Source organism: Monodelphis domestica, chromosome 1 (genome assembly GCF_027887165.1).
Source record: "Monodelphis domestica isolate mMonDom1 chromosome 1, mMonDom1.pri, whole genome shotgun sequence".
In the NCBI taxonomy this organism is placed as follows: domain Eukaryota; kingdom Metazoa; phylum Chordata; class Mammalia; order Didelphimorphia; family Didelphidae; genus Monodelphis; species Monodelphis domestica.
The window spans coordinates 106,246,199-106,268,448 of record NC_077227.1 but is presented as its reverse complement, the minus strand read 5'-3'; the positions used below and the strand labels follow the sequence as shown (position 1 = coordinate 106,268,448).

Sequence of the window (22,250 nt, the reverse complement as noted above, 5' to 3'; positions counted from 1 at the left end):
AACTTGATGTCTTTTTATATTTAGTTGTAAGTAGTAAACGTGTGCTAATTACATTGTGTCATGGCTGAAATGAGAACATATTTGGAGTCAGGAAGACCCAAGTTCAAATAGGACCTCAGACACCTCTTATCTGTATGACCTTGGACAAGTCATTTAATCTCTTTGTCTCATTTTCCTCATCTATAAAATAAGGACAATAAGACTGTCTACCTCCTCAGACTGTTGCAAGACTCAAATGAGATATTTGTAAAGTACCTAGCAAACCTTAAAGTGCTATATCAGCCATAATTATTCTAGAAACAAAAATGTTTTTAAAATTATTTTCCTCTGGTCAAGATATTTAAATCTTCATCCTATTTAAGAACTCAATTTGCTTTCATAGATTTAACACATTTTAAAATATTGTTTTATAGGGTATAGTTTAGTTAACTTTTTTTGTGATATGAACTTCTTGGGCAACAACCTAGTGTGATGCCTTACATAGAATCATGTTGCATAAAATAAAAGAGGATTACAAGGGAAATCAGTTTTATTGAAATATTTATCAAAATATTTAAAAATAACAAAAGAAGTTCATTGATGAGGTTTAAAACTTCTGGATAATAGAAAAAGTAATGAACTGGGAATCAAAGACAGTTTCTTTTTAGTACATTAATTGATTCTATCAGTGTATACTTAACTTTTATTAAATACCTACTTTGTTCTAGGCACTGGATAGAAAAACAAACAAAAGCCAGTCCTTGTCCTTAAAGAGCTTATATTCTGTTAGGAGGGATACAACATTTGTGCAGATAAGTGAATAGAAGATAATTTGAAGAAAAGAAGACTAAGAACTAGGGAGATAAAGGACAGATAACTGTAGAAAGTGGCACATGAGTCCATTGTGTAGCTGCCAGCATTGCCATTAATTGCACATCCTTGGGGAAAGAATTTCATCTCTGTGGACCTCAGTTTCCTTATTTCTAAGATGAGGTTATTAAACTGATGTTTAAGGCAGTTTATGTGATTATATATTATATGTTATAATATATATAACATGAGAGTCTGATTTATTGAAAATTCAGGAGATACATGTAATATATTAGCAATCTAGAAATATAGCAGTAAATTCTTATTTGACATTTCCACTAATGTCTAATTGATATGTTCTGCCTGAAACTCTCTCTGATAAGAGGATTGAATAAAATAAGTTCTTGTAATTTATTAATGATACTGGAAGACTTTACTAGAAAAGCCCATTATTTGTTTACTTTGAACATTTTGCTCAGCCTAGAATTTTGACTGAGTAGTTTTTCTCTGTCCTAGAGATTCCTGATAATTATAATAATAATGGTTATTCACATTTACACAATGCTTTCAGATTTACAAAGCTGCTGGGTCTGTATATTTTTGTGGGGGACCATAGTGTTTTCGCTGTCAGTTTTGGCGAAAATCTTTGGAATTTGGTTGACAATACAAGCATTTTGTTGTTGTTGCTAATACTAATACTTGAGGGGAATGGCTGCCCTTACACAAGCTGGACTACCCAGTTTAAGTATAATGGAAGGAAGGGAGGGAGGGAGGGAAGGAGGGAAGGAAAGAGGGAGGAAATAGGAAGGAAGGAAGGAAGGAAGGGAGGAAGGAAGGAAGGAAGGAAGGAAGGAAGGAAGGAAGGAAGGAAGGAAGGAAGGAAGGAAGGAAGGAAGGAAGGAAGGAAGGAAGGAAGGAAGGAAGGAAGGAAGGAAGATTTCATAATCTTACCAATACACTTTAAAGTTATTAAGGTTAAGGATGCTTTTCATTTTAATCTTTGTCTTCCTAGCACATAGTATCTTGTGCTTAATGAAGTGCTTGTTGAATTGAATAATACATAGTCCAGACAAATACTATAAATGGGTTTTAGGTTATAGCCTCAAACTTCTGAGAAAGTTGTAGTGGAGGGGAAAAAAAAAGTCAGTTAAAATGAAGTACTGAGAATAAGCTGGTCTCTACCCATTCCTTCAGAATTCCTGGCTTTTGAAAGTGGAATGTTCTTTACCAAAAATTCAGAGGTTAAATTGCAGTGGTGAGAAACCCAAATTCAAATATAAGTTATAAGAGACCATAAAAGTCACCTACTCCAGTCTATGATCACAGAATGGAAAACCCTCTACAAAATTCATTCCAATTGTGGGGGGTCTCACTATTCTATTCCATTTTTTGATTGCTTTAGTTGTTAAAAGGTTTTTCCTTATGCTGAATCAAAATCTGATGTTTGACTTATTTCTAACCACCAAAAAGTATAGTCTTTTTTTTCTGCATGTTTAAGGACCTCTGAGTTTTGTTCATTTGCAACAGGACTAAGCTGGAATAGGAAAATGAAACTGGATAGAAGTGTAACTAACTAATATAATTTTGACTGTTTTTTGGAGTAAAATTTAAAGATAACTTCATTAAGTTTGGCTTATTTTACATATGAAAACAGAAATTAAGTCAGTTCATACCATAAATGCTTTTGGGACATCTCTTTTGAATTTCACAAACCACCTTGTTGAGTTATCATTAGTTTATAGACAAGGAAGGTGGAGTCTCAAACTTCAAGTCCAGTATTCTATCCTGCACTATAATGCCACTCACTTAAAGCAGAAAGTAAGAAATATTTGTGAAAACTTCAATTCTTAATGGTCTAAAGTGAGGAAATATGCTGGGATATGAGAAGACACAAAAATATTCTTAATTATTAAAATTATTTTGCTTTTATCTAGTCACTTTTTCATAATCTCCATTATAAAAATTGATATTCTATAGGTCATAAAATATTAATTAATTCACTGACATGGAGCAAACTTTTTGCTTTCTACATAGATTGTACGTGACCTAGGTAGAGTTTTGTTACTTATATAATGTCAAGAGGCATAATGGAAGTCCTCGACCAGGTTGGGTGAACTCTTTAGATAATTTTTTAGAGGACATGAACAAGTCACAACAGGCATTTAAGTGACTACCACTTAGGCACTTAAATAGCTAGGTAGTTCAGGGGATAGATAATATTTGTAAAGTGTTTAGCACAGGGCTTTTCCACATAGTAGGCACCATATAAATTCTCCCTCCCTGTCCCTCCCCAAGTTCAAGGTACTCTTTTATTCAAACATAACAAACTAACAAAATAGTTCCTGCCCAAGAGGAACTTAGGTTATAATGAGGAATTATGCTATGTAAATAATATTTACTGTTTATATAGCACTCTAGGATTTGCAAAGTACTTTACATATATTATTTCCCTTTTTCCTCCCAAAAACTCTGTGAATAGTTTTTTGTTTGTTTTTTAAAAACCCTTACCTTCGGTCTTGGAGTCAATACTGTGTATTGGCTCCAAGGCAGAAGAGTGGTAAGGGCAAGGCAATGGGGGTCAAGTGACTTGTCCAGGGTCACACAGCTGGGAAGTGTCTGAGGCCAGATTTGAATTTAGGACCTCTCCTCTCTAGGCCTGGCTCTCAATCCACTGAGCTACCCAGATGCCCCCCTCCCCTTTTTTTACATATGAGGGATATATCTCTGTTGCACATTAGTTGTGTCGCAGCTACATATAAGACTTGGGTCTTCCTGACTTCATGCCCAACATGCTATTAATTGAATTTATTAGCCATATGTGAACAGAGAAGTATATGTGCAAGATAATTTTACAGGGAGGAAAGCACAAGCAACTAGGGAAATCAGGAAAAGCTTTCTGTAGGAAGTGACACATGAGCCTTAAATGAAGCTAGAGATTCTGAGATGTAAAGGTAAAGAAAAGATACAATAAAGGCATGGGAAACAGCCTCTTTAAGGGTATGAAGAGGAGACATAAAACAATCTTCAGGAATATTCAGGAGGTTGTTTGTCTGGAAAAGTCTGAAAAGTTAGGCTGGAGCCAAACTGTGAAGGGCTTCAGATGCTAAAATGACAAGTTTATATTTTATCCTGGCCACAACAGAAAGACTGGCTCTCTTTCTTAATTTTCACTAATTATTTTAGATATTTATGCTGAAAGTTGATTTGTGCTTTTATAATGTCAAGATTTTTCCAAGTTATTTAAAGGACAACTTTCAAAGAAGTACAAAGGAGAGAAAACAAATGACATTAAAAGAATATTATAAAACTTTTTGAATTTCCTAACAGCCAGGTGTGAGGTAGGGCTTAATACAGGTCATTATTTCCTTAAAATATGCTCCACTTAAGCTGTTCTGATCCTGGATAGTGCAGTGTGGATTCTTCCGTAAATTAATACCCCATGCTAAGATGTCACAGCTATTAGGGAATCTGGCTGTAGTAGTCATATGCTAAACATGAGATCCTTCTTCCCCAGGCTCCTTGAAGTGTGACACTTTGTTTCACCCCTTTCCTTTTATTTTACTAACAAAATCCTTAATCCTATTAAATCCTGTATGCCACGAGCTAAAAGGTAACCCATCCTAGACATTTATTGATTGTTTCTTGTGTTCTGAGCCCTAAAGCAGCACGATGGGAAAATCCAAAGAAATAAGACATAAGGCATTTTCACTAACTGGTTAAAGGAAAGGAATTTAGGAAGTAATGAATATGTAGTAGTTGAGTACCACTCAGTTGTGTAGTAAATGGAAACAATGCCTAGTTGGATATTAGAGAACTTGTATTTGAAACTCCAGTTTTACTACCTGTGTAAGATTGGGCAAGTCACTTAACCTATCTTGTCCTCAGTCTCCCTATCTGTGAATTGAGGTGGTTAGATTAAATAACCTCCAAAGTTCCTCCCAGCTCTAAATCTATAGTGTCTGTAGGGTTGCTAGATAGGCAGTTAGGACAAAAGCCATCCTTCAAAGATTGTGGCCAGATCTGCCCCAAGTATAAAATAACACCCAAATTAGTATTTGGCAAAAAAAAAAATAAAAGTCTATGCATAATCAGGAGTAAAAGTGATCTGAAATGTTGAATGTATGCCTTAAGAACTTAAAAGACTCAGTGTTTTAGTGTGACTTTCAAGTTGGGAACAGCATTTGAAGATAGCACGTGATTTCTCCTTTTAAATATCCTTTGGGGCTCATGATTGTACTCAGGGCCAGGAACCTTAAAGACAATGGCACCATTTTAATTCTAGCTGTTAAGATTGTGGCCTCCTTTTGGAAAATATTCCTGTTGTTTATAAAGCTATAATTTAAGGTTTCTTGAGATTGTATTTTCTAAGATAAGTGTCTTAGTCCTTCATTTTGGGTAGGATAATTATATTAATTGTTGTGTTGTTAGTTTTAGATCCTCAACTTTTCATATGTACTTTTGGGAAAGGGTGAAGGTTTAGGATCTTCCTCCCAAAGGGAGTTATGTTTGCTTTTTTGTTTTTCTTAATGGGAAGTGGTCAGTTATTTTCTTCTTATACTTTATGTATATTATACTTCATAAAAGTATATATTACATTACATAAAAGTATATATATATACATTATAATATTTTTCATGGCATTTTGCTTTAAAAGGGAGCTGCATGTTTGAAACCTTATTTCTTTATTGAAGAAATATATGTTGACATCATCATCATCAACAACAACAATAACAACAACAATAATAATAAGTCAGTTCAACAGAGAATTCTCTAAGTTCTTGGAAAAATTGTAAAAATTAGTGACAGTTAAACTCATAGTGGTGTCAGCATTGTTTTCCATTAGAATTTCTCATATTTTGGTGGTTCACCCTTTCAGTGGAATACATTTATCTACAGACCTCAAAATATTAAAGTCCAAAAGGAAGGAGGCAAATGGACATGGAAACTTGGTTTGAATGGAGAGACCAATTCCATAGATTCCTCACAATAAGCATACCTTGACTTTTCATTAAGTGTTTCAAATCGAAACTAAAAGATCAGCAGCACTCTTTTTCTTAATGAGGAATTTGCCCCATAGAGTAAGTGTCTGCAGAAAATATATGTGAACATGAAAGTAAGAAAGTAGAACATGATGACATGAGTTATTTGGGGATAATTTGCATAATGGATATAATTACATAAACAACTACAGAACAAAATGTCTTGGATTTTTCTTTTCTTTTCCTTAAAATTTTATGTAATATTTTCATACTACATCTTTCATCATGGGATTCAGGAAAACTGGGGTTCAAGTTTCCACCTCTGAAAAGCAGTGGACAAATAACCCATCTTTTCAGTGCCCCCATGCAGATCTATAAAATCCATAAGACAATCATTCTCAGAGCAGTTGTTCTGGCACTGATAGAAAATGTTTCTTAACCTGGAGTTCCCTACAAGACTGAAATCACAGGCCAGAAAAGCAATCATGGGAAATGATTGAGTGGATTGTGTGTGTGTGTCTGTGTATGTATGTGTTTGTTCGTGTACACATGTGTTTAAAATTTTGAAAATGTTTGAGTTCTAGTTATTGAAAACCAAAATCTGAATATGCTCCCAGTAGCATTGTTGTTGGGGATTTTATGACAGATTTGGTTTTCTTCATTTCTTGTTTCAATTGACAAGACAAGGTTCCTTTAAAATTCATTTTTAATTAGAAGAAACCATGAAGAAGTTTGTTTTTTCACTGATAAGAGTATAGAATAAAGTTATAGTAACTAACTTAATATTGAAAGGACTGTATAATTGAGGAGGATTTCTGTTTTTGTTTTTTGTTCAAAAACAGTGCTGCTTCATGATGTATACATCTAGGGAGTTTAGAAAAACTAGGACCAAGTCAGAACATGTAAAATACATACTTGAAAACAAAAGATGGAGGACATGAAATAAAATGGATGGAAGATGCTGAGTCTCAATTGTTTCGTTACTGTGGAATGACACTAGACAGGTTTGTTTAATTGATAACAAATATCTCAACAGGGCAAGGTAGTAATCAGTTACATAAATTGTTGCTTAATATGATACAGTATCATGCAGTGTACAAACATCTTACCTCCACTTCATGAGGAGAGGCACTATATAATCAAAAAGTTCTTAACCTGGGATCCATTAATGTCTTTAAATTTGATGAATGGATTTCAGTAAAATTGTTTTCCCTTTTTAATCCTATGTATTTTATTTTATGCATTTAAAAGTACTATTCTGAGAAAGGGTCCAGGGGCTTCACCAGACTACCCAAAGGACTCATGACACAAAAAAAAGATTAAGTACCTCTTGTGGATAGTAATAGAAGCATGAAAGGTGAAAACAGAAGCTATATCCTAAGATCATAATAGGATACTGAATATGTGATTCTTTGGTGTGAGTTCCAATCTCTGTTCTGCCATTTTCTTGCTTTATGACTTTGAGCAAATTGCTTAACCTTTCAGATATTTGTTCACCAATAAAATGGAAATAATACTTGTACTAGCTACTTCAAAAGGCTATTGTGAAGAAAGCACAATATTAAAATGCCATATAAAAGTGAATTATTATGATAATGAATAATTCCTACATTCTTCTCCTGTAAAAATTCAGAAAATGAAGAAATCATTTGGGATGATTTTTGATAGGCATTTTTAGGGAAACTTGAGGCTATTTACTGGACTATATTATTGTTTTAGTCCCTCTTTTTCCCATTGTTAGTTTCTCAGTACCAAGTTTAGGAATTAGAGATCAAGATTTTGGTCTCTGTTCAGAGCTGGAATCCATTGTCTTAAAATATATGGTAACGTATATCTGCATTCTGACTAATACATTTATTAATTTATGGTGTAAATGGAGAGAACTGTAAATTGTATGTTATTAGATCTTATAAACTCTAAGTTGAATATCTAAAAGCTGAAGATCACTAGTGTTTGACTTTTTTTTTTTACAATAAACCAAGATTTTCAATTGTATTGATAATGTGAAATGAAGTTGAAGAGAACAAATTAAAGAAAAAGTGAGGTTTTTTCCCAATGGTCTAAATTTTAGCATATTGATGGACTAAAATTAAGCTTATAGTATATCTTAAAATTTGCAGTGAGATTTGTGGAATGTCTATCCTAGTACCAGAAATCTTTTATGCTCCATGACTTTAGTATCAGAGAAACCTTCAGAGCTTCCACTTAGCCCTCTATGGGATATATTTCCACATATGTACTAATGTTTTCCACTTGGCATTTGAGCTCTGTGAAATAGACTTTAAGAATCTGTTCCCAGTACTAAGAGGAAAGAATTTGGTATATTAACAGAACAAGAATAAGATCAGTTCTGTAATACTTGAATATGTGTTTTTTACAAATATTGCCATTAATTCTAGCTCTGTTATTTTTTGAACTTCTACTCTGTGCAAGGTACATTTCGAAGGGCATAGAGTTTTGTGGCACTCCAGTCAGTTGATAATAGTATTAAAGCTCACCACAAGTATATGAAGCCTTTCCAAATATTCCCAGCTGCTAGTACCTTTCCCCCAAATTTACCTTGTATTTTTTTTGTGTATGTTTTATGAAAACCTCTCCTCCTTTGAGGCTCATGCAATTTATCTTTACCATGAAACTGAAATCCTGGTAGCTGTTGTCCACAGACATCCTAGTGCCTTCACTTCTTTTCTCAGTGAGTTCGATATCCGGCTTATAGTTTTTCTTCTCCCCAGCTCTCACCCTCATAATTGGGGAAGGGGGGGTGTAGATTTCAAGATAAATATGAATTCTTCTTAAACACCTTGAATATTCAGTTTTTCAGCCTACTCACTTTCCATGACCTATTCTTCTACTCCACCTTAGTCACAAAGATAGTCATACCCTTTATCTTCCCATCACTCACAAATACAACAACTTTATGTCCAAGAATTCCAAAATCCTCTAACCATAATTTACTGGCTTTCTACAACTCCTGCCTTCTCTTACCAAACCCTATTCTGACACATATGCTGCTGGAAAAGGTGGCAACAATCACAAAACCATTTTGCCTGGATCCACTATACACTTGTCATATGGCCTCACCTGGACCTTCACTGCTGTCAGGTAATTCACCTCCCTTATTAACTCACTATTCCACTCCCCACAGAGTCTTTTCTAAGCCTTTTTGTCCCTATTCAAATCTCCAAAGGTGCTACCTCTCCCTATCCTCTCTCTTGAGAAAATTGAGCTCCCTCTTCTCTTCCTTGTCTCCTATCACTCCTATGCCTTCTGCACTTATCTCCTATGTTCCTGTCTCACATAATGAGGTAGCCTTCTTACTATGGCTAACCCCTCTACCCACGCAAGCAATCCTGTTCTGACCTGTCTTCTCAAACAGTTTGCCCCCTCTGTCAGCCCTACTCTGTTATTTTCAATCTTTCAGTATCTACTTGTTCCTTCCTTACTACTTACAAGTATGCCCATGTCTTTCCCATCCTCCAAAACTCCTCACTTGATCCTTCCAATCCCACTATTGTCCTATATTTCCTTTGCCCTTTGTGTCTACTATTTCACTTGGTGGTCTCATCAACTGCCACAGACTTAATTACCCTATCTATGTTGATGATTCTCAAATCTATCCTACCCTAACCTTTTTGCTGCCCTTTATCATCCCTTATCTAATTGCCTTTCCGATATCTCAAACTGGATAACCAGTAGACAGCTTAAACTCAACATATCCGAAACAGAATTCATTATCTTTTTCCCTTAATCTTTCCCCACCTCCTAACTTCCCTATTACTGTCAAGGATAATGCTATTCTCCCAGTCCTGGATGTCATCTTCATCTCTTCACTGTCTCTTATCCACCATATCCAGTTTGATACCAAGACCTGTCAATTTCACCTTTGCAATATCTCTTAACTATACCCCCTTCTCTCCTCTAACACTGCCACCATACTGGTGTAAGCCCCCATCACCTTATACCTAGACTATTGCAGTAGCCTGCTGATAACTCTGCCTGCCTCAAGCTTCTCCCTATTCTATTTCATCCTCCATTTTGAAGCAGTTTTCCTATGCATGGGTCTGATCATGTCATCCTTTACTTAGAAAACTATTGACTCCTTTTTGCCTCTAGAATCAAATACAAAATCCTCTCTTTGGCATTCACATCCCTTCATAACCTAGCCCCCTCCTACCTTTCCAGTCTCCCTATTCTGTATTCCCTACCATGAATTCTTAGATCCAATGACATTGACTCCAGCTATTTTACAAATGAGACACTCCATTTCTCAGCTTCAGGAATTTTTTCTGGCTGTCCCCTAATCTTGGAATGTTCTCCCTTCTCATCTTCACCTATTGCCATCCCTGGTTTCTTTTAAGCCCCAGCTAAAATTCTTTCTACAGGAAACCTGGCCTAACCCCTCTTAATTCATTTCCTATTTGTGCTTTATATTGCTTGTTTGTACATATTTTTTTGCTTGTTGCTTCCACCTTAAGGATTATAACCAGGGCCTGCTTTTTATCTCTTTTCTATGTCCATAGCATCCACAGTGCCTGGCACATAGTTGGTGCTTAATGAATGTTTACTGGCTTCTTGTCTTCCCTCATAGAATATAAATTCTTTGACAATTATATCTCCAACTGGCCCAGTTCTGCCCTTAATGGGTGCTTACTAAAACTGTTGATTATTTAATATATTTATTTAAAATAAAGTTATTCAGTGTTGTGGTTCATCATTTGTTTTCCTCAGTCTCCTCTTTTTAACCTCCCATCAGAATATTTTGAAAAGGAGCAATAATGTTGAATTCACAAATTCTGTGCTTTTCTTGAATGGAAAGGAATGAATGTTGTTTCTATAGTGTAAAAAAAACTATATAGTTTTCTCCCCTCAGCATCCTCTGACATTTGTACTGTTAACATTATTATCCCTATTTTATGGATGTAAAATCTGAGGTTATTTTTATTAGTCTCATAGATAATAAAAAACACATAGTCTGAACTCCAGATCCAGTTCTTTTTCTAATATGCTACATTGCCTTAATACAATTTTACCATTTCACTCTATTTTGATTTTTATATTTTAAAGATAATTGTTTCATAAAAAATCTTCTCTCCCGAGTTATTATGGTCTATTTCCTTCATTTCAGATATTTTTGAGGAAAATGAGTATTAAAAAAATTTAAACCATAACACTCTTAAGTAGTGCCCCTTATCCTCCATTGTCATCCAATATGCTAATAGATTGATAAGACTGTTGTGTTATTTGAAAATTTGATTTGCTACTTGTTTTTTGTTTCTTGTCCTCTTATGATTCTTTGAAAATGTTTTAGTGTAATAGTGAGTGCTCTTGAACTTGTCAGTTATGTTTTTTGATGGATGATTTAGAATCTTCTTGATCAAAGAATTTTTTTTGAAGTTCTGCTTATAGCTGGTGCTCCCTGAATCTTTAAATTCCGGATTTTGTTGTTAATAAGATTATCAGTGCTATATTTGAATTTTTGCAAGATTTAATTTCTATAGTATGTTTATGATAGATTACTGTACTCTTAGATTAATCTTGATTGATTTAAAACATTATCTTAATTTTTGAATTTAACATTTATTTTTTCTGTTAATTCATTATTGGAAATTGACAGCCTCTTTCCTTTAAATTAGGTAAGATCACAGGGAGGCTCCATTCCTTACTATCTTTGAAGATCTCAGTAGAACTTCCTCTACAAGTTGAAATAAGTTGGAGGAAAAAACTGGTCAAGATAAGATTTAGCCATGTGGAAGAACAATAATTTTTTGTGTGATCAGAAGCTAGCATCAGTTAACCAACCTTTTTTGCTTCTTTTGGAAAATGTATACCTTGCTTCAGCAAATCTAATTACATGAAAATTTTTGTTTATGAACCACACAAATTAGGGGAGCATAGAATAATAGATCTAGATAGAATAGATAGATTTAGGGATATTAGAGGTCACTTTATCCAACTTTCTCATTTTATAAATGTGAAAACTGAGGCTCAGAAAGGCTCAGTGATAGCCATAATCAGTATACTTAAATGATCAGAGCATGATCTGAACTTGGGTCTTCTCACTCCCAAACTAGGAGTCTGATAAACAGTTTCTTTTAAAAAAGGGCTTCCACTAATTGCAAGTCAGTCATGGGAAGGGTTGGGGGGAGGGGAGGGAGAGAATATAATTCTTGTAACCAAGGAATAATGTTATAAATTGACCAATTAAATAACATTTTTAAAAAATTAGTACTGATAGAAAAACGATGATGATAGAGAGCCATTTTTACCAGGTTAATAATTGAAATCTAAAAAATAAATAGATGACTCCTTTCTGAAAAGGAAAAAAAAGGGGAGGCTTACACTGCATTTAAGATATTATTTGATTTATAGGAATTCAGCTTACATACAAATTTTCAGTAATACCTATTGCATGATATAAATTTTGCCAAAAGTCATCAAATTAACATAAATGTTATTGGATGCCTTTATTTTTGTCCTTTTTGTATAGTTTGCCTTTTTTCAGCAGAAATAATACATTCCGAGGGACAACTAGGTAGCACAGTGGATTGAGAGCCAGGCCTAGAAATGGGAGGTCCTGGGTTCAAATCTGGCCTCAGATACTTCTTAAGTGTGAGACCCTGGACAAGTCACTTAACCCCCATTGCCTAATCCTTACCATTCTTCTGCCTTGGAACCAATACATAGTATTGATTCTAAAGCGGAAAGTAAGGGTTTAAAAAAAAAGTAATACATTATGTGTAAGAGAAGTGCTTTTTGACTGTCAATAGGAAATGCCACTTTGTGGGAATAACTATTTAGAACTACCTCCTTAAAAACTGCCTTTACTTGGTAGTAAGAATAGTTTCTAGCTTGTTAATCTAGGTGATTTTTTTTTCTGTCTCTTGCCTTTGAAATATGTTTTTGAAATCAAGGATCTGAGATACCACAGAGATCTTTCAATTGTCTGGAATGTGTAACTCAGTTTTACTAAAGTATAATTCAGAGGGAACTTACCTGAAGAATCATGACTGATGAGAAACTAGGTGAAACAAACATTTTCACAAAACTGAGAAAGTGCTGATTAGTTCAACAAAGAAAGAGATATTTTCTTATGCTTTAAAACAGCATTCATGTTGTAAGAGGATTCTCTTGGGCTTGTTTTTCCCAATGTTGGCATGGCTCTTGAGTCAAAGTGGAGTATTTTATGCAATTTCAATTCTATGCTTCATTTCCTTGAATGCCACCAAACTACACCCTGTAGAATTACAAGTTTATGTATTAGAACTGTGTTGTATTCAATGAAAAGTCACAGATCTGGCTGAGATAACAACTTTCATTCAAAGAGGATGTATAGGAGGATGCCTCTCACAAAGGAATGTTATTTGTGAAAAAAGTTACATGTGACTCAGTAATAAAATGATAAAGGCTTTCTATGTCCTTGGAAGGTTTTAAGCATTTGAAATAATGGGGGAAAAATGATAAGTTCATTAGTGTTTGTTCTCAGAGGTATATTTCATTGCAATAATAAAATAGGACAAGCAGTTGTATCATTCAAAACATCTCAGCCTTATGGGGAATTTAGTGTAATTGTGATTGAATATTTCAATGGCAAATTGATTGGAAAGGACCTGGTCTATTATTTTGACCCTGAGAAGCAGAGAGCTATTTCTGAGCATGCTCATGTATGAACCTTAAATTAATGGTTTATTGTCATCACTGTTTTGATCTTCATTTTCTCTCTGTACACATAATTAGGTATCTTCTCTTCTCTCTCTCCACCAGCCCCTCCCCTCCAAATATTGTTTTGAACAGCTAGATGATTAGACAAAGATGCTTCAATCAACTTATCAATATTGCAGATTTCTTTTATTCACTTCAATGTGTATGTGTTTAAATTCTTGCCCTTTTTAATTTTATGTTTAATTTTGTAAAGCTGATTGTAAGACAATTCTTTGACCATCCTGTAGGCATGCCTTTATTCATATACTCAGCAATGCTTTTAGATAAGATATTGTTTAGCCTGTTGTCAGAATAAAAATAAACATCTGAAACATGCCTTAGGTTTTTACTCATGTACTTTTCTCCTTCTGGAAGGCCCTCCCTCATCTCTGTCAAAATTTTACCCATTCTTAAGACAGAATACATATGTGTCTTCTTCCACGAAGCCTTCTTTATTCTCTATATTAAATTAATAAACTTTTATAAAGTGCCTACTATATTCTAGGCACTGTCCTAAACACCTGGGATACAAAAGAAAGACAGAAAAAAATAGTTCCTGTTCTTAAGAAGCTTCTAATCAAATGGAGCAGACAACATACAAGCAACTATATATGAAAAAGCTATATGCAGAATTAGATGGGCATAATTACAGAGGGAAGGCACTAGCATTTAAGAAGGCTTTTTGCAGGGGGCAGCTGGGTAGCTCAGTGGATTGAAAGCCAGGCCTGGAGATGGGAGGTCCTAGGTTCAAATCGGGGCTCAGACACTTCGTTGCTGTGTGATCCTGGACAGGTTGCTTAACCCCCATTGCCTAACTCTTACCACTCTTCTGCCTTGGAACCAATATATAGTATTCATACCAAGACAGAAAGTAAGGGGTTAAAAAAAAGAAGAAGAAGGCTTCTTGCAGAAGATGGGACTTTAGCCAAGACTTGAAGGAAGCCAGTGAAGCTAGGAAGCAGAGATGAGGAGGGAGAATATTCTAGGTATGGGCAACAGCCAGTGAAAAGGCAAAATAAGAAGGCCAGTGGCACTGAATGCGAAAGTATGTGGCAGTCTTAAGGTGGAAGAAGACTAGAGAGGAAGGGGATAGGTTAGGGAGGGATTTAAATACCAAACAGAAGATTTTATATCCTCTCCTAGAAGTAATATGGAGCCACTAGTTTAATGATTAGGGATTGAGGGGGCCAGGGTAGAGGGGAGCATGATATAGTCATAGTTGCATTTTGGGAAAGTCATTTCCGTAGCTGAATGGAGATGGACTGGTTGGAATCAGAGCCTTGAAAGCAATGAGGCCAACCAAAAAGCTACTGAAAAAGAGCAAAACATGAGATGATTAAGGCTTGGACTGGGCCAGACATTGTGACTGTATATCAACAGGACTTGGCAATAGAGTGGATAGTAGAGGATGAGAGAGTGAGAAGTAAAGAATGATTGAATGATCATGAGGATGGTCATGCCCTTGTTCAAGTTCACTTCTCTACTCCTAGCATTTTGTACTTCTCTTACAGCATACATCCTATATTGCCCTTTTGAAATAGTTTTTTGTATGCATGTCATCTGCCCTACTAGAATGTAATGTACTAGAGAAGAGGAGCCATATGTTTTTAATCAATGCATTCTACAAAATGCATAGCACTGCACATAGTAGAGATAAATATTAACTAAATTTTAAGAGTAAAGCTACATTTAATGTAAGGGAGACATTAGTCTTGTTCCTACCATTTTCTTCACTTTTGATTTTTTTTTTAAATTAAGAGAAAAGAACATTTTGATAAGGAATTAGATTAGAGCATTTAGTGCCATTTTTATCTGTTGGTATTTGGAAATGCTGTCAGTGAGACAACTAAAAATGGCATAAATTTCCTGACTTGATTAAAAGGTTCACACCCTTAACAATCATTTTGTTCTTTAGAAAGGAGATAAATAATAAAGTTGTCTGTTTGAAAGTGATGGGGAGAACCCGCTGTTTTAATTTTGTTCACAGCAGTAGGTCAGACTCTGTTCTTTTGGTGCTGGCCTTGATAGTCAGTTCAATAATATTGGAATTCAGCTGTTACATATCTGTGTATATTATCTTCTTCATTTGTGGTTATCTCTAGAATTGCCAAAATGTTGAAAGTTTGTGGTAAATAAGTCTACTTTTCTACAAATATAGTGTTCTACTTACCAAAAGTCCAATTGTCTTATATGTGGATATCTCACAATCTGCTTGGTTTAAAAAAATCAATAAATAAAAGCATTTAAATCAAAAGTGCTGTTCACAAGGGGAGAGGGAGTGTTAATTTCCCAATTGATTATCCTTCATATTTGGTGAAGCCCTCAAAAAAAACCTTTAAATTATTCTGTGCACAGTTCCCTTCTTTAAACCCATTGAATTGCCCATAAGTTTCTTTAAAACTCAGTATTATTAGGGTTAGTGTGAGGAAGGTTCAGAGAATATTATGGAAGTAGAAACAGGCACTTCTTTTGTTGTTTTTAAATTTTTTCATGTATGTGTATTTATATATTTAATGTTGAATTTTGTGTTATCTATTAAACTGGAAACTGTCTACCTTTTTGGTAATGTCTTTAGAGCAGATGGCTCTATTCTTCATAACATCATCAGAATACTGTACTTCTTTTGGAGGAGAGATTTCATCAATCCAAGGGAATTGGAGGAAATGGGGAATGTGCACTAGTCTTCCTTCAGTCCTGCCTCCCATACCAATGAAAAACTCATAAAACTTTTCAAAGGACAAATTGAGGATGGAAGTATGAGACTTAGGGAGATCTTTTAATTTGGGGATTGTGAAGACATACTAAGTGAATTTTCCCTAAGAATTTGAGTATGTCATAGTTGGTACTTTTGTTGATTGGTTTTGAGCATCCTAACTGAAATGGATTCTCCTGTCCTTTCCACTATTCTCTCTCCTTCTTTCCAAATCTCTTATTTAGCTTCTTAGATCTTAAGGCACCCCATCCTAGTCCATGACATCTATACTGTCTTCATGGAGGACAGCCAATGAAAATACCTGGAGCCTGGAAATGAAGTGTCTCGTTTGAGTAACAGCAAAGAGGCCAATGTCACTGTTCACAATGTAGAAAGTAAGGTGGTTTAAGAAGAATGGAAAGTTAGGATTTTGTTATTGATCCTGGAGGTGATAGAGAATTACTGGAGTTTTTAAATGGGGGAGGAGGTGACATGGTCATACCTGCTTTTTAGGAAAATGTGTCATCCCAGTGGAAAATGGACTGGAGTGGAGAGAGAAGCAAATAGCAATTCTGTTCCAATAGTCTAAGTACACCTAAAAAGGTTTGTTTACATCCATTGCTTCCATTTCCTTGCCTTTTTATTTGCTCCTTAATTCCTTGTAATTTGGCTTTCAATCCTACTATTCTACTAAAACTTCTCTCAGGCTTCCAAGGATCTCTTAACTGTTCCATTAGTGTTCTTTTTCTCAGTCTTAATTTAATTTGAGGTCTATAGTTTTTTACTTTATCAATATATTTCCTCTTGGATGTTTTTTCTTCCTTTGGCTTCTTTAATGATGTTCTGCTTGGTTTTCTACCTGTCTGTTTGATCTTTTCCTTTCCCTTGATGGATCATGATCCATTTGTTGTAGGTGACATCTAAAGCTTTATCCTGGACCTCCTTCTCTTCCCTTTCTATACTTAATCCTGGTAACTTCATCAACTCCTTTGGGTTCAATGATTATCTTAGTATAGGACAGAGTTAGAGTTGGGATGTACCTAAGAGATTATTGAGTATAACTCTCTCATTTTATAGATGAAGAAACTGAGACACCCAGAAAAATTGAGTAACTTTCCCAAGGTAGTATAGCTGGTAGGTGACTGAGATAGGATAAAACCTAGATTGTCCTGACTCCCAGGCCAATGTCATATATACTACAACACTCCTGCCTCTCCTCTTGATGAAATTGACTTCCTAATCTTCATACCTCATTCTAATTTCTCTCCTGAACCCTAGCTTTGCATTTCCAACTATCTGATATCTCTATTTCCATCATGTTTCCCCCATCACCATCTCAAACTCAAAATATTCAGAAGCGAACACATATTTATTCTCAAACCTATCTTTCCTTTAAATTTCCCATTTCTTTTGAGGGTACACTGTCCAAATTGCTCTTGGTCAGATTGAGAACCTTCAAGTCATCCTTGACTCCCCCATCCATGAAATCAAATCAATTGCCAAGTTTTATAGATTCTGCCTCCACATCTATCCTATTTTTTCCACTCATACAACTAATACATTGGTTCAGTCACTCATTATCTTTTGCCTAAACTATTCCAATAGCCTCCTAATTGGCCTTCCTAATCCCAATCTCCCCTTTCCAACTCATCCTCCACTGTCAAATTAGTATTCCTGTACTACAAGTCTGACTATAGCACTGTCCATGCTCAAGCTTTATTGGTTTCCCATTATCTCTAGAATAAAATGCAAATCTCTTGGATTGGTTATCTCATGATCTAATTCTCACTATTCCAGACATTTCATATTATTCCTTTTCATGAACTCTACACTCTAGCCAAACTTGATTAATGATAGCTGTTCCCTAAACTTGACTTTCCATTTCCTGTTGTCTTGCCTTTATATAGGCCCTCTGCCATATCAGGAATGCACTTTTCCTTTAATTAAAACTTTTTAGAATCCCAAGCTTCCTTCAAGGCTCTACTTAAGTGCCATATCCTATGAGAAGCCCTTCATGATCTCTTCCCTACCCCCCCCCCCCAGGTATTTGTCCATTCTCCTTTCTTTAATTACTTTGTATTTACTTATTGGTGTGTATATTGTATCTCTCCAGTGGAATGAAAACTGAGGAACTCTCATTTTTGTCTGTGTAACTTCAGTGCTTTGCTTAAGTACCGAGAATATAGGAGATAATAAATGTTTGTTAAATGAACCTGAAATTATTGAATTGTATTGATAATGTGATAAAAATGTTAAAAAATTGAAATTCTATGGTTTAGACCTGATAGTCTTATTTTGAAGGGATTAGAATCAAACTAAAATGTTTAATGGTTACTAAAGATTGCAAAGATGCAGTAATTGATGTAGGGATATCACATTTTTAATTTTTATTATTATTTTATTTTATTTATTATTTTATTATTTATTATTACATCAAAATTTTAATTTTTAATTTTCCCCCTTTTATTTTCAGGTACCAGCCCTAACCATTTAAAGCAGTCATATTGTAACCTTAGAGATTTCCATAAAATGTTCCTTTGGTACTTGTTACTTTCTCCATAGCAAGAAAGGGCTTAAGACAATTTGGGGCTGATTTTATTAAAAGAATTATATGATTTCAGCTTTAGTATTTCAATAGTATTTTTCCTAGTAAACCAAAGAAAATGTAAGTTAATTTAAATGAATAGATGCTCACTTTTAGCAAGTAGAATTAGAGAAGTACTATATGTTATACTACTAGGGATATTCCCTGGGATATGCTAGTAGTGTCATTAGTGATTGACTTGCTCCCCCAGCAATAGAATTTGGCTAATCTTTTTTTTTCCTTTCTTTCTTTTCTCTTTCCTTTTCTTTCCCCTCTCTCTCATCTTTCAGGTCTACACACAATGAGCTGGAAAAGAATCGGTGAGTCTATGATAAAGTGAACATAAGTAATTTTTAAAATAAAGTAACAATTTTGATGTGAAGGGATTGTATTATGGTATATGTAATAGTAATGTTTTAAAGAAAGATATACATCATAATCCTAACCAATAATCTCCAAAAGACACTCTCCCAAATAAACCTTTGTTGTCTATACCAAAAGAAATGACCCAGACACTTTATGGTATCTCCTTTATTCCACTCTTCCAGTAAAAGTTAATTGTTATTGAATAACCATCCTTATATGATGTTGCTAAAGTATCATATTTCTGAGGCACTAGTTAATTCTTGTTACCACAACCTGAAGAGCCCATGAGTTTCCTTCTCTTTGACAGAACTTTCATAATCCTCTGTGGTAAAGAAAATAGTATTAAATAAAGAGAATTCTCCCTACTAGCCATTATTAAATCAGTCACGTTGTTAAGGGGTTTTAGCCAGCACCCTTTACCTTTTTTCCTGTTCTTTTCCCTTTGAAAACCTTGTTTTTCTTTTATGGTATTTATTACATTCTGGTTTATGTATATATTTGTCTTACATACTCTGCTAGATTATAAACATTATTTTTTATCATTTTATTCCCTAGAGTGCCTAACATGGTATCTTACAGCTTCACTAAAGATTTATTGAATGAATGTTTGGGTATAATTTTCAGCTGAATGGGATTTTCAAAATAATCTAGACCAACTAGTGCATTTTGTAGATGAGGAACCTGAAACCCAGAGAGGCCATAGTCTAGAATCAGAGTGGTGTAGGATTTCATGTGTTGTTATCTAACCTATGCCTGGGCAAAAAAAAAAAATCTTATAATATCCCTAGACAAATTATTACCTTAATTCCTACTTAAATTGAGGCAGACTGTGGCTACAGTATTTCTCCATCTAATCTAATTTTTTGAAAAAGAAGTTAGGTTAATCTTGTATGACTTGTTCTTGATGAAATTAAACTGACTTCTAATGTGGGTAAGACTCTTAACTTCTTTAAGTCCAAGTATTCTTATACATAAAATGGAGATAATCCTTGTCCTGTTGACCTCATGTGAAGAAAACACTGTGGTGTTTTATAAATATGAGAAGTTATTGTTGTTGTAAAAGGAAAAAGCTTTTTCTTTCAACTAGGAGACCAGGAAAAGTTCCATGGAGTATAGAAGTGGTATTTAGGCTGGGCTTTGAAGAATGGGTAGATTGTTGAGAGGTGGAGGTCATTCTAGTCATAAGGAATAGCAAGGGGAAGAATTCAAATGCAGGGAGTAAAACAGGATGCATTTGGAGATCATTGAGTAGTCCATTTGTCTGCAGGGTAATGCATTCTTCTTTGCTAGCCTATTTTTTTGTGCTCTGATGTGCTATTTTTTTTTGTGCATGTGCATGTATGTGTGTGTGTGTATGAGAATGAGAGAAATTACCTTGAGATCTGGTTTCTTAGTAATCTTATTATTTGATCATGACTTTGAAATGATTCTGAAATCTGCTTATCAAGCTCCTCTTTCTTTCTCAGTTTTCAGTCTCATCTCACCAGTTGCTTACTGTATACCTCCATTTCAATGTCCCAGAGACATCCCAACTTAACTTATGAGTTAACAACTCAGCTTCAAATGATCAGTTCCAGAATGGAACCTATCGTCTTTCTTTTTGAACCCACCTGCCTTTCCAACTTCATTGTTTCTTTGTGCCCTTATATTTCTAGTCTCCCAGGTTCATAAAGTGAGTCATCATCCTTATCTGTTCCACTTTTCATCCTTTATATTCAGTAGTTATCAACTTTTGTCAGTTATAACCCTATACATCTCTCACATCTGTCCTCTTTTTTCCGTTCACATGACTATAAATATGGTTCAGGCTCTCATCACTTCTCTCACAGATTATTGCAATAACTTCTTAATTCATCACACGGCCTCCATTTTCTCCCCCTTTCAAATCCACACTTCATTGCTGCCAAATTGATATTCCTAAAGCTTAAATTTCTTTAATCCCTCTAGGACAGGGGGTTTTAAGCTGAGGTTCACAGACCACTTAGGGGTCCATGGATAGGTTTTGAGGAATCCATAAACTTCCATGAGAAAAAAAATTCATTTTTATTTCAATATAATTAATGTCCTTAGTAATACATTTATTTCTATTTTATTTTATGCCTTTAAAATAGCATTTTGAAAAGGGGTCCATAAGCTTTACCAGAATGCCAGCAGGGTCCATGGCACAAAAAAGGTTAGCCCAAGCTCTAGGACCAAATATGTCAAGTTGACATTTAAAGTCTGTGACAATCTGACAACAAACCTAGGGTTCCAAATTGCTTTCATATGCTCCTTCCTCACACACTGTGCATTCCAGCCAAACTAGCCTACTTTCAGTCACCTGTCCTAGAGATTACATCTTCTGACTTCATATGAAGCCTCCCATGGCTGGAATATTTACATTCTTCACCTCTGTTCTCTGGAATTCTAGCTTCCTTCAAGGTTCAGCTCAAATGTTGCCTCCTGGAGTCCTTCACTCATCCCTTGCAGTTGTTAATGCTTTCCTCCCCTAATTACTTTGTATTCACATTGTATATATTAGTTTACTTATCTATATACATGTTGCTTTTCCTCAATAGAATGTAAATTCCTTAGGAACAAAGGCTTTTGATTTTGTCTTTGTGTCCACAGGGTCTAGTATTAGTGCCTGCCATATATGCTTATTACTTAGTAAATGCTTATTGAAGAACTGAATCAAGAAGACTGTATAGATTGATACTTTGTCAGGGAATAGTTCCCCCTAGCTAGTGGTTTGAGAACCCCTGGAGGGTTTTAGCATTGTTGCTAAAAATTCTTTAATGGTACCTTAAGCAGCAAATAATTGCCTCTTTATGCTATAAGTATATTTTTCCTCTGTGACAGTAAGCATGTACATGTTTGAAGCATTATAGGTTTGTTTCAGCATGTCATGATCATATACCTGATGATTTTATTGTTAATGCAACAGTTATATTAACCACTGACCACTTCTAAGCACATGTTATTGCAGTTTCTCAATTTGTCATCAAATTGTTTCCAAATTGCTAAAAGTGTTCAACCTTTGAATACAAAGCTATTCCCAGTGATTGGTCAGATGAATGCACATATCTTGATTTATATTCTATATACCACACCAGAATAACTTCTTCATTCCCTTCCCCCACCCCATCCTATTATAAGGTAA

General features: G+C 34.9%; 1 protein-coding gene across 7 annotated transcripts in view; it reads left to right on the top strand.

The window, feature by feature from the left end:
- The window catches only part of MXI1 (MAX interactor 1, dimerization protein), a 112,138-nt gene that overhangs the window by 26,680 nt on the left and 63,208 nt on the right, over nucleotides 1–22,250 (top strand). For 5 of the 7 annotated variants that reach the window (XM_001368583.5, XM_016427643.1, XM_001368614.5 and 2 more), the window contains exon 3: nucleotides 19,033–19,062. The exons of the other annotated variants lie outside the window; for them this stretch is intronic. In XM_001368583.5, coding sequence (XP_001368620.1) covers nucleotides 19,033–19,062 — 30 coding nt within the window. The remainder of the gene's footprint in view (nucleotides 1–19,032; nucleotides 19,063–22,250) is intronic. 7 annotated transcript variants of the gene reach the window in all.